General features: G+C 46.3%; 1 protein-coding gene across 1 annotated transcript; it reads left to right on the top strand.

The window, feature by feature from the left end:
- Positions 1 to 7,940: 7,940 nt before the first annotated feature.
- On the top strand, positions 7,941 to 11,627 carry LOC105857500 (melanoma-associated antigen 11-like). Its single transcript, XM_075999885.1, has 2 exons — positions 7,941 to 8,037; positions 10,053 to 11,627. The coding sequence occupies exon 2, from the start codon at positions 10,060 to 10,062 to the stop codon at positions 11,002 to 11,004; it is 945 nt and encodes a 314-aa protein (XP_075856000.1). The 5' UTR covers positions 7,941 to 8,037; positions 10,053 to 10,059; the 3' UTR covers positions 11,005 to 11,627.
- The last annotated feature ends 1,461 nt before the right edge of the window (positions 11,628 to 13,088 follow it).

The raw sequence follows: 13,088 nt of genomic DNA, 5'->3' as shown, positions 1-13,088 counted from the left end.
GCTTGCTCATAAGGCTGCTGACCAACAATTCTGCCATGAAGTTAACAACCACCAAGTTAACAATTCTGATACTGCTATTCAGGTATACCTGAAGTGAATAAGTATGAAAATGAACAGTGAATGCTGGGAGGCAGCTTTCTCAGGGTTGAAGTGGGAGTTTACTTAGAGGCAAGGGGAGGAGGCACATGTAATGAGGAGGGTCTTCAGTATGAACAGATGTTTAGCCTAATGTAGACATGCGTGGTTACACATAGAAATATTTATAAATATGTGCTGCACACAGGGGGTAGTACAAGTGCATATATTTATTTTTCTATCAGCTGACAGGGTCTAGGAGCAATAACACCCCAGTAGCCATGAGCACCCCTGGCACACAGATCTTGGTTTCTAAAAACATTCTGCAAGAAAAGGAACCAGGGATCCAAAAACAAATGGGTGATTCTAGGACAGGAAATATGCAAATGAGCCTGGAACACCTTGTCGTACTGGAAAGTAAGGACGTAGTAAGACGCACATGAACACACACACACACACACACACACACACACACACACAAACACACACAAACACTTCAAGGGTATGTCAAAGAGACATAGGAGCTAATGGAGAGGACGCCCCAATGGCCAAAGTTGAAACAGTTAGAGCAACAAGTTAAATAAAACAGTATTGGGTTATAATGAAAAGAATAAAACAAATATCCTTGATTCCAAACTGAGAGAAGTGGATAAATGAGTAAATGAGAATGGACAAACTTAACTTGGACAAGAATTCAAACTAATTTAAGTGGATACTCCTCCCTCAAGAAGGTGAGGCACAACTCACCACTCCTTCGGTGTGGTCTGAGCACAGTGACATCCTTCCTCAAGTACGGTGTGGAAAGGGGAACTCAGAGAGTGGATTTACAGTGTAGAAATCTGACGGACACTACCTCAGCCAGATGATCGAGGTCAGCGTCGACGGTGGTAAGTCAAGTTCATTATTGGTTCCCTTGATATTATTACCTGATGAGAGGGGCACATCACTTCCGTGGTCTTCCTCCCCCAAACCCATAATAACCTCAGTCTAATCATGAGAAAAGCATCAGACAGATCCCAACTGAGGGGCATCCTACAATATACCTGAACAGTCCTCCTCAAAACCATCAAGGTCATCAAAACAAGGAACTTCTGAGAAACGGTCACAGCCCAGAGCAGCCTAAGAAGACGTGGCAACTGAATGTACTGTCGTATCCTGCATGGGATCCTGGAACAGCAGAAAAGGCCATCAGACATTAAAAACAGGCAATCTGAATAAAGTGTGAACCTTAGTTAATAATTCTCAATATTAGCTCCTTAATCGCAATGCACGTACCATACTGATGTTCGATATCAATAACGGGGAACTGTGTGTGGGGTATGTGGGCACTCTCTGTGCCAGCTTGGAAGTTTTCCTATAAATCCAAAATTGCTCAAAATAAAGTCTGGGGAAATTTGTGAAAATTGAAGGGATGCAAGAAATCTTTGGAGGGTCATGAATATCTTTAAAAAGGACAAAAATGGAAACCCAACACAAGCACAGAGCACTAGGCAATGTGAACCCAACATTCCTGAACCGTCCTCAACTCTGTCCTTCCCATCAGCCTCCAAATCCAGCCTCTTGCCCTGGCTAAGGCCTCTGGAGTCCGTCCCTCTTCCCACCCCAAACAGGACTGTGCTCACCGAGTCCGGTTTATGCACACAGGCTGGGGTTCATTTCCTTCTCTTCACAGACAGGCAGTGTTTTTACAGCTGGCTCAACAAGAATCTAGCCTCTGGGTCTCTACCCTGCTGGATCCACAGCCAACACCCCCCAGCACCCACACAGACTGCAGTACCCTTGGAGGACCAGTGGGTCACGGAGAAACTGAGGGTCTCCCAGAGGATGGGCATTCAGGACAGGCTGCTTCCAGCTGAGATGAGAGTGTAGCACACCAGAGGGTCACATAGGACCATGGGGACCAGGGCATCAGCTCCCCACCATTTGGGGCCTTATCCTCCTCACCTCCCCCACAGCTATGGCTGTGTCCATCTGCTATGGGCAAGGGGTCCACAGGGGACGATTAAGCCAGGGCACTTGTGAGCAGCTGCCTCACCTCTGACAGAGGGCCTATCACACCCAGGATTCTACAGAGCTTGGAGCTCACTCCTTTCCTTCTAAAAAGTGGCAGCACATGCTGTAGTATGTCCCAAGACAAAAGCTACCACCTCCACTGAGGGAGGGTGGGGCTAGCAGCCCTCCCCCTGAGCTTCCTGTCTCTTTGGGGAGGAGCCTACCATCTCTGGAGGCAAGACTCTGGCACAAGCACACGTTCACCTCTGCTGCAGCATTTTAGCCACAGCCCACAGCCAGTCTGGGGGCCCTTCACACAACGACACAGCGGGTTGAGCTGGCTCTACCCCCTCTGCTTCAGCTGGGTCAGGGTGGGAGCTGGGACTCTGGGCACTTTTGCGCACTGGAGGACAAAGACTGCTTCCACCACTGAGAGAGGGAGGTATCAGCAGCTTGTGCCTCCCACAGCTACCTGCTACTACCAATCTCATAAATAGGGGCCCACCCCTTCTGTCACAGGCTCACAGTGCATCCACCCTGCCCACCCTTCTTCTGCTCGAGCATTTTTCTGCAGCAGGAGATCACCTCACCCATCACTATCACAACCAGCACCTGAACCCAGGGATGCTTGAGGAAAAGTTTCTCAGCCTGGTGTCAATCTGGTCCCCCAGGACTCAGGAATGTTATCCAGGTGCCCGGGAACTGGAGATTGCCTGACCTAGTCCACCACCGTTGGCACCTGACCATTCTCCTAGGGGTCTAAGGTCTAGCTGACCCAAATTGCCAGCAACACCATAGTGGGCACCTATCTGCAGGAGCTGAAAGGTAGTGTACCTGTCCCTCCCTATACTGAGCAACACACAGCATTCCCAGCAGAAGAGAAAAGGTGAATCACAAAGTTATTTGTTTTCAGCTGAGGAAAGTGATTCCAGATGAGAAGGAACCAGCATAAGAACTCTGGAAATATGAAAAAGCAGGCCCTTTTGAAACTCCCCCAAAGGATCACACTAGCTTTGCAGGAATGGATTCTAACCAAAAGGAAATTTTTAGAAATGTCAGATGTGGAATTCAAAATATGGATTGCAAGCAAGCTCAGTGGGATCGACAAGAAAGCTGAAAACAAACACAAACAAACAAACAAACAAACAAACATCAGGATGCCAATGAAAAATTCACTAATGAGGTAGATATTAAAAAAAAAAAAAGAAAAAAAAACCCAGAATATCTTTTTATCCTTTGCATAGATGCCCAGTAATAGGAAGGCTGGGTCAAATAGCAGTTCTACTTTTAGTTGTTTGAGATATCTCCATATTACTTTCCACATCTGCACTTCAATGTTTATACCAGCACAATTCATAATTGCAAAGATGTGGAAATATCCCAAGTGCCCATCAATACATGAGTGGATTAATAAAATGTGGTATATGTATGGCATGGAGTTCTACTCAGCCACAATAAACAATGGTGATCTAGCACCTCTTGTATTATCCTGGATAGAGCTGGAACACTTTCTACTTAGTGAAGTATCACAAGAATGGAAAAACAAGCACCACATCTACTCACCATCAAACTGGTATTAATTGATCAATACTTATGTGCACATAGAGTAGTAACATTCACTGGGTGTTGGGCAGGTGAGCGGGGGTGGGGGCGGGGTACATTCATAGCTAATGGTTGCAGTGCACACCTTCTGGGGGATGGACATGCTTAAAGATGTGATTTGTGTGGGGCAAAGGCAATACATGTAACCTAAACATTTGTAACCCCATAATATGCTGATATAAAAAAATAACAAAATATCTGAAAATGAAAGACTTATTTAGGGAATTTGAAAATATAGTGGAAATTCTTAACAATAGAGTAGAAAAAGCAGAAGAAAGCATTTTCCAAGCTTGAACACAAGGCTTTTGAATTAACGCAGTTATTCAAAATGAAAGAAAATCAAGAGAAATGAAAAGAAGATATCGAGAAATATGGGATTATGTAAAACTCCCAACCATGAAAATCATAGGTATTCCCAAGAGAGAAGAAGAAAGAGCAAAAAGCATGGAAAACCTATTTAAGGGAATAATGGAGGAAAACGTCCCTGGACTTGCTACAAGGTTTAGACTTCAAGATACCAAAAGGTCAATGGACTCCTGGAAGACTCACTGCAAATAGGAAATAACCCAGGCACATCAACATCAGTCTGGCCAAAGTCAAAGTGAAAGAGAAAATCCTAAAAGCTGTGAGATGAAAGCATCAACTAATTTACAAAGGAAACTCCATCAGACTAACTGCAGACTTCTCAGCAGAAATCTTACAAGCCAGAAGAGACTGGGGTCTCATCTTTAATCTTCTGAAGCAAACTAACTGTCAGCCAATAATTTTGTATCTGGCAAAACTAAATTTCATAAACGAAGGAGAAATAAACTCTCTCCCAGTCTAGCAAACACTTAGGGAATTTTTCACCATTACAACCTCCTATAAGAAATGCTTAAAAGTGCTCCACACAGCGAAAAGAACAGTCGATACTCACCTGTGCAAAAACACGCTAAAGTAAAAACTCACAGCTCTTATAAAACAGTAAGACAAGGGAGAATAAAAAGCAAGTAGGTACAAATAAACATGATTTCTGGGACAGTGTCTAACATATCAATATTGACATTGAACGTAAACCTTCCAAATGTTCCACTTACAATATGCTGATTGGTGGAATGGATTAAAAATAAAATATCTGCTGTCTCCAAGAAACCCACTTAACTCATAAATGAGCCACAAATTCAAGGTAACAGAGGAGAAAAAATATTCCACACAAATGGAAACCAGAAGTGAGCAGGAATAGCTATTTTAAAATTAGATAAAATGGACTTTACGTGAACCGCATTAAAAAAAAAAATTTAAAAAGCCAAGACCGTCATTACACATTGATAAAGGAATCAATTCAACAAGAAGTTGTAACAATCCTAAATATATACACACCTAACACTGGAGCTGTTAGATTCATAAAAGCAATACTACTCGACCTAAGAAAGGAAATAAACAGCAAGTTTATCATAGCGGGGGACTTCAACATGTCACTAACAAAACTAGACAGATCATCAAGGCAGATAATCAACAAAGAAACACTGGACTTACATGGGACTCTCGAACAAATAGACCTAAGAGACATTTACAGAATATTCTATCTCCGCACTCTAGAATATATATTCTTCTCATCTGTACATGGCACATCTTCAAAGATAGACGATGTATGTTAGGCCACGAAACAAGTCACAGCAAATTTTTAAAAAATCAAAATTATACCATATTTCTTGTCAGAACACACTGGATTAAAAACCAGGAATCAATTTCAATAAGAAGTCTCAAAACTACACATATATGTGGAAATTAAACAACCTGCTCCTGAATGAGCTTCGGGTTGATGATGAAATCAAGGTGGAGGTTAAAAACACAAACAATTGAATTGAATGATAATGGCAACAGGAGCTACCTAAATCGCTGAGATCTTGCAGAAAAAGATGTGCTAAGAGGGAAGTCCATAGCACTAACTGACTACATAAAAAAAAAAAAAAAGAAAAACAAAACTGAGAGATCACAAATTAAGAACTTAATGTCAAACCACAGGGAACTCAAAAAATAAACTCAAAGCTAGGAGAAGGTAAGGAATAAAAAAGATCAGAGCAGAACTAAATAAAATGGAAACAACAACAAAAAACACTACAAAGGATCAATGCAACAAAAAGTTGGTTCTATAAAAAGATAAACCAAATTGACACAACACTGGCTAGAATGACCAAGAAGAGAATAGAGAGAACTGAAATAAGATCAATCAGAAGTGAAAAAAGAGACATCACAACTGATAGCACAGAAATATAAGAGATCATCCAAGACTACTCCAAACAACCATATACACACAAACTGGAAAATCTAAAGAAAATGAGTAAGTTTTTGGAAATTTACAATGTCATACGCTTTAATCAGGAAGAACTTTCTAGAAGAAAGCTTAGGAATAACTCTTCTGGACCTTGGCCTAGACAAAGAATTTGTGACTAAGATCCCAAAAGCAAATACCACAAAACCAAGAAGAAATAAATGGGACTTAAGCTAAAAAGCATCTGCACAGCAAATAAATAAGCAATACAGCAAATAGAAAGTGAAAGTGAAAAAATATTTGCAAACTATGTATCTGACAAATGACTAATATCCAGAATTGACAAGGAACTCAAATAAATAAGCAAGAAAAAAACAAATGGCCCTGTTAAAAAGTGGGCAAAAGACATGAACAGATGTTCTTCCAAAGAAGAGAAACAAGTGGCCAAGAAAGATGAAAAAATGCTCAACATCACTAATCATCAGGGAAATGCAACTTTGAACCACAATGAGATACCACCTTACGCCGTCAGAATGGCCATTATTAAAAAGTAAAACAAAACAAACAAAACAGATGTTGCCATGGATGTGGTGAAAAGTGAATGCTTATATATTCTTTTTTTTAAATTCTTTTTGTTGTTGTTGTTGTTGTTTTGAGACAGTGTCTCGCTCTGTTGCCCAGGCTAGAGTGAGTGCCCTGGCGTCAGCCTAGCTCACAGCAACCTCAAACTCCTGGGCTCAAGCAATCCTGCTGCCTCAGCCTCCCGAGTAGCTGGGACTACAGGCATGCGCCACCATGCCCGGCAGATTTTTTCTCTATATATTAGTTGGCCAATTAATTTCGTTTTTTAAATTTATAGTAGAGAGGGGGGTCTCACTCTTGCTCAGATTGGTTTCGAACTCCTGACCTCGAGCAATCTGCCCGCCTCGGCCTCCCAGAGTGCTAGGATTACAGGCGTGAGCCACCGCGCCCGGCCTGCTTATATATTCTTGGTGGAAATGTAAATTAGTACAAACTCTATGGTAAACAATAAGGAGATTCCTAAAAGAACCAACAGTTTTATGTACCCAAGGGGAATTAAGTCATTTTATCAAAAATACACATCCACGCATGTGTTTATCAGAGCACGATTCACAATTGTATAGGTATGAAATCAATGGAATCAACCTAAGTGCCCATCAACTGAGGCATGGATAAAGACAATGTGATATTGATATATATATATATATATATATATATACATATATATATACATATATATGTGTGTGTGTGTATACACACACAGAGAGAAATATATACATACATATGCGCACACACACACACACACCAAGGAATGCCACTCAGCCATATAAAAGAATGAAATAATTTCTTTTGCAGCACAGCAACTAGAATGGAACTGGAACACACTATCCTAAATGAAGTAACTCAAGAGTGCAAAAAGAAATAACACACGTACTCATTTTCAAGTGGGAGCTAAGCAATGGGTATACCATTGTCATGCAGAGTGGTATAATAGACTTTGGAGACTCAAAAGGGGATGGGGTGAGGGATCAAAAATTACCAATTGAGCACAATTTACACACTTCAGCTGATGGGTACACTAAAATTCCTGAGTTCACAGCTATACAGTTCACCCATACATCAAAAAAAAAAACAAACAAAAAACACTTTTACCGTCTAAATCTATTGAAATAAAAAAATAAAATTTCACTTTTTGAAAATGAATTAAAAAATTACACAATAATGACATACGTATTTTTGCAAGCATAAACAGATACTACCAGCAGTCACATGTATATAACAGTCATGAGCAGAAGAACTGGAATTATAAAGAAATAGATCAGAGCCTCGTGAGACCCGAGGCCCTGGCAGGTCCCGAGAGGGCGGGGCCCCGGCTCTGCCAGGCATCAGGGGCGGGACCCTGAGGGAGACTGAGGCCTCCCACCACCAATCCCATTCCACCCTTGCTGTCATCCCTGGGAAGCCCCGGGTATGGGGCCCGGAGGTGACGTCCACCGACTTCCGCCTGGGGGCCTGACAGAGGCGAGGCTGTTGGTCTGAGGGGCGGACTTCACGTCGGCGGAGAGGAGAGGGCCAAGGCTGTGTTAGGAGTCAAGGTGAGATGCTGAGGGAGAATGGTGGGCCGCATAGAATCGCCCCTGCCCCTGCTGTGACCCCGGGAGGCCCCAGAACAAATTTCACCTTGAGACACCTCCCGAATTCAGCCTCGGGAATCTGAGGGGTGAGGACGCTGGTCAACAGGGGATGGGGGCCCAGGCCCCGCCGGGGTCAAGGGGAAGACACAGAGGGAAGACAGTGTGTACCTTACTCTCCAGTACACAGGGAGACCTGGACCCTGGGCAGGGTGGCCAGATGTGGTGCGTCGTGGCTTCTGTCTTCGGGGTCGCAGGGAGGGGAGGGCTTTGGTCCGAGGGGAGTTGTGACGTCAGCAGAGGGCGGAGTCTAGGGTCCGGCGTGAATCACGGGAAGAAAGTTGGTGAGATTAAAGGCATGAGGTACCTCCGCACTCCCCAGAAGGGGGCTCGCACAGAGTCTGGCATCCCTGTTTTCCGCCCTGGAGGCCCAGGGCAGGGGTGGCATGTGGCGTTGCTCTTTTCTGCCACGTGGCTGGGGGTGGGGGGTCTCAAGGAGGTGAGCACCTTGGTCCGAGGGGTGAGGCCAGCCAGCAGAGGGAGGAGTCCCAGGACATGCCAGGCCCGAGGTGTGCACCCTGGTGAGGACTGAAGGTACTCCCAGCCCAGATAATAGGGACCCGGCAAACTCCAGCTGTCCTGGACCCGATCGGGGGTGACCCTAAGTGGCCAGTACACTTCTGCCAGGTCAGGAAGTTGGGGAATCCTCAGGAAGATGAGGCCTTGGTCTAAACGGGGGATGTCTGCCCATGTCAGGCGGGATGGGGTGAGGAGGGCAGGCCCCTAGAGGAGGACTACGGGAGGCCCCACGCCAGAACAGACGGGCCAAACCCCTGTTGTCAGACCCGGAGACCCCACGCAGGGGTGATGGGATATGGCACCTCCTTGCTTTTGTTTCGGGGCTCCCAGGGAGGTGAGTAACTTGTTCTGACAGGGTGGCATCAGGTCAACACAGTCAACCCCATCTGGTCGACAGACACAGTGGTCCCAGAATCTGCCAAGAGTCAAAGTGAGCACCCTGAGGGAGGATTGAAGGCACCCCCAGCCCAGACACAGACCGGCCCCCACAGATATCCGCCCCTGCTCTGTTGAGAGCCTGAAATGCCTGTGCAGGGCTGTCAGGCTGAGGTCCCCTCTCTCATATCTGGATCACTGGTCTCTGGGAGGTGGAGGCCATCGTCTGAGCAGGCTGCACTCAGGTCAGCAGCACAGGCAGGATCCAATGCCCTGCCAGGAGTCAGGGTCAGGACTGAGGGGACCCTACTCACCCAACACACAAGACCCAACCCTGCCCTGCCCCTCCTGTCGGCCTGGGAAAGACACAGGGAACAGTGCGTGGGTGGCCTCCCCTCACTTCCTCTTCTGGTGTCTGGTGGAGACAGGGCCTTGGTTTAAGGAGGTGGCCTCAGGTCCACCCTCCCTCCCAGGCCTTGCCAGGCATCAAGGTGAGGACCGAGCAAGCTCCTCCCCGAGAACACATCGACCCCACTCAATGGTACTGTCCTCTCTGGGAGGCCCAGGGCAGATGGGGCCAGATTTCGGGCCCACACTGCCTTCTGCTCTGTATCAGGAATGTGAGCTTTTATTCTGAGATTTTCTCGGGATAGCAGAGGGGTCTGGTCTAGCGCCCTCTAGTTGACAGCTGAGGAGCTTTAGTGAGCACAGTAGAGACCATCCACCCAAAGGCAGAGAGAACCCCACAGCGCCCGGCCCCACCCACCCACTGTCGGCCCTAGAGCCTTGCCCTCTGCTGGCCTGCTGCTTCCTTCTTCAGGTGCTAGGGGGACAGGCCCTCCAGGAGGACAGGGGCCCTGGGAGGCCCCAGAGCATCACCTAAGGAGAAAGCCTGCAGGTTGATCTTTGTTAGATCCTCCAGGCTGTGGTTCTCACTGATGCCACTTACACAGTCCCTTTCTCCCCAGGCCTATGGGTCCCCATTACCCAGCTCCTGCCCACATTCCTGCTTGCTTCCCCCCCAGAGCCATCATGCCTCGCCGCCACCGCCACCATCACAGGAGTCAGCACCGCAGGGTTCAGGGAGGCCTTCGGGCCCAAAGAGAGGCACAGCGCCTGGTGGGTGCACAGTCTCCCGGGGCTGAGGAGGAGGGGGCGGCTGCCTCCTCCTCTACTGTGACCCCGGGCACCCTGGAGGAAGTGCCAGCTGCCGCCACACCGAGTCCTCCTGGAAGTCCTCAGGGAGCCTCCTCCTCCCCCACTGGCCTGGCTTCCAATCAAGGCTCCAGCAACCAAGAAGAGGAGGGGCCAAGCAGCTCCCAGGACCCGGCGTCCGTGCAACGAGAGGCACTAGAAGAGAAGATATCTGATTTGATTCATTTCCTGCTCCTCAAGTATCGAATCAAGGAGCTGATCACCAAGGAAGAAATGCTGGATATTGTCATCAAGGATTACCAAGATCACTTCGCTGAGATCTTCCGAGAAGCTTCCGACTGCATGCAGCTGGTCTTTGGAGTCGACGTGAAGGAAGTTGACCCCGCAGGCCAGTCCTACATCCTCGTCACCTCCGTGGGCCTTACCTACTATGAGGAACTGAATGATGACCAGCGCTTTCCCAAGGTCGGCCTCCTGATCATTGTCCTTGGCTTGATCTTCTTGGAGGGAGATTGTGCCCCAGAGGAGGTCATCTGGGAGGGGCTGGGTGTGATGGGGGTGCATGCTGGGATGGAGCATGTAATGTACGGGGAACCCCGGAAGCTCGTCACCCAGGATTGGGTGCGGGAAGGGTACCTGGAGTACCGGCAGGTGGCCAACAGTGATCCTGCATGTTATGAGTTCCTGTGGGGTCCCAGGGCCCATGCTGAAACGAGCAAGTTGAAAGTCCTGGAGTATGTGGCCAAGGTCAATGGGTGTGATCCAAGATCCTTCCCACTCCTGTATGAAGAGGCTTTGAGAGATGAGGAAGAAGGGATGTGAGCAGGAGTTGCAGCCAGGGCTGATGAGGGAGGCAGGGCCAGTTCGCATCCAGGTCCCCTTCAAGCAGCTTCTCCTGCCCCATGAGAAATTAGTTGTTCTTTACTCTGTGTTTGAAGAGATCGGTTAGTTCTTTAAGGTAGTGGAGGGACCAAGAAGGTTGGGGAAACCACCAGTGCATAACATTTTGTGCTCCCGTTACATTTGGGTGACTTAGAAATTGATCTTTGTTTTCCTTTTGGAATTTTACAAAGTTTGTTTTGTTCCATAGAAGATTTAATTAACTTCAGCATCTAAGTTGGTGAATGATATTTACCACACATGTCATTTTGCTTATCAAAAGTAAAGAGTCTGTTATTTTGTAAAACAAATGGAGAAACCTTCCATTACATTTTTCTGCTTGGAACAAGGTGGAATTGGAATTTCATTGGAATAAGGATTTTCTTGGCAATGTGAAAGAACATTGCATTTAAATATATGGAGTTATGAAATAGAGAAATAAAATTTAAAGACAGTTATTTCTTGGCTTCTTACCCCTTTTATCTGTTTTTCTATACAACTAAAATATATATGTGTATGTGAATTGGATTATTTGAGAATGTAGTGGAAATTTTAATCTACATATATAATATTTTGAAGTTTAAAAATTTATATAAATAAAAGAAAAAAATAAAGAAATAAGAGCCCCTGCTCCCTGGCACATTTGTTCCCCAAGTATTCATTGAGCACCTGCTCTTTGGAAGGCCCTGGGTTAACGGAGACACTAGGGTGAGCCAGACCCGCCCCTGCCCATAGAATGAGAGAGTCTAGGAGCTTCAGTCATATAATTAAGGTGGTGAGATGCCCTCTAAGTCCTAAAGAACTAGTGACGGAAGGGTTGAAGGGTGGTGCTTCTGGTGAGAGCAGTGGGGTGTGGATGCTCTGAGCCAGGGCGGTTTGGGGCTTTGGGAAACTGCAGTTCCTTCTGTGGGAGTTGGTTTTAATGAAGCTGGGTGGTGGCAGGGCTGGGCTCTCAGACCATGTGACTCCTGACTTAGGGGCTGAGAACAAAGCCTGGAAGGGAGAACTGCCCTGAGCAGTTCCTTCTGCATGGTGAGTGAAGCAGAGAGGAATCTCCCCCTGGGGCAGGTGTGGAAGGTGTCCCGTGCTCTTGTCCCACTGTGGCTGAGCACAGTGCAAGAACCAGGTGCTAGATAATCATCCTCTGCAGGGATTTCCTGAGAGATAAGGGTGAATCTCCCATGAAGTGAGGCCAGGAAGGGTACTGGCAAGGTATTCATCTGCCTGGCTGGGAGAACCAGAGACGACTCTATTAAAATGACATTTTAATTAAGTTATCTCAAGTGTAATTTGGCCAATTGTAAGCAAATATCAGGGGTTTGCGACGCCTCTGATATAACCGGGTCTCCGGGCAGTATGGGCTGCAAGAGATGGGAGAGACAAAGTCATGGGCACAAAAAGTCAGGTGAAAGGGTGCGGGGAAGATCAGGGGATCACCAGCATTCCCGTGAGCCCTGTGGCACTGACTGAAATCTAGCACACGTTTTTATTCTCTTTTTCATGCTATAGATTACAATGATTTCACATGAAAAGCTCGTGGGTTACAGTGTGTAGAAGTTTCAAGTCTTCCCTAAGAGGCTCAAGATGTCTTAGCTAATTACTCTTTTATCTATAGAATTAGGAACACATACCTCCTTACTAGGCACAACTACGCCTTAAGGCAGGCGTCCTCAAATTACGGCCCGAGGGCCACATGCAGGTGTTTTTGCCTGTTTGTTTTTTACTTCAAAATAAGATATGTGCAGCGTGCATAGGAATTTGTTCATAGTTTTTTTTTTAAACTATAGTCCGGCCCTCCAACGGTCTGAGGGACAGTGAACTGGCCCCCTGTTTAAAAAGTTTGAGGATCCCTGCCTTAAGGTATGTACAGGTGGTGTCTCTAAACTCAGCAGCTCTAGCCCATTCGATTGAGGAACAGAGAGATTAGTACTTCTTATTGGGAGGTTAGCTCCCCATTAACTGAGGTGTTCTACTGAAAAAGGGGAGGGAAGGAGCTCAACCTGGGGTTTTAAGAATTGGAGCCTGGG

Source organism: Microcebus murinus, unplaced genomic scaffold (assembly GCF_040939455.1).
Source record: "Microcebus murinus isolate Inina unplaced genomic scaffold, M.murinus_Inina_mat1.0 scaf027_hap2_Mmur4.0, whole genome shotgun sequence".
NCBI lineage: Eukaryota > Metazoa > Chordata > Mammalia > Primates > Cheirogaleidae > Microcebus > Microcebus murinus.
Note: the sequence above shows the minus strand (reverse complement) of the source record. Positions and strands in the feature narration are given on the sequence as shown.

Coding starts and splice junctions, on each gene's coding strand:
- LOC105857500 (XM_075999885.1), top strand. CDS start 10,060: ATGCCTCGCCGCCACCGCCACCATCACAGGAGTCAGCACCGCAGGGTT.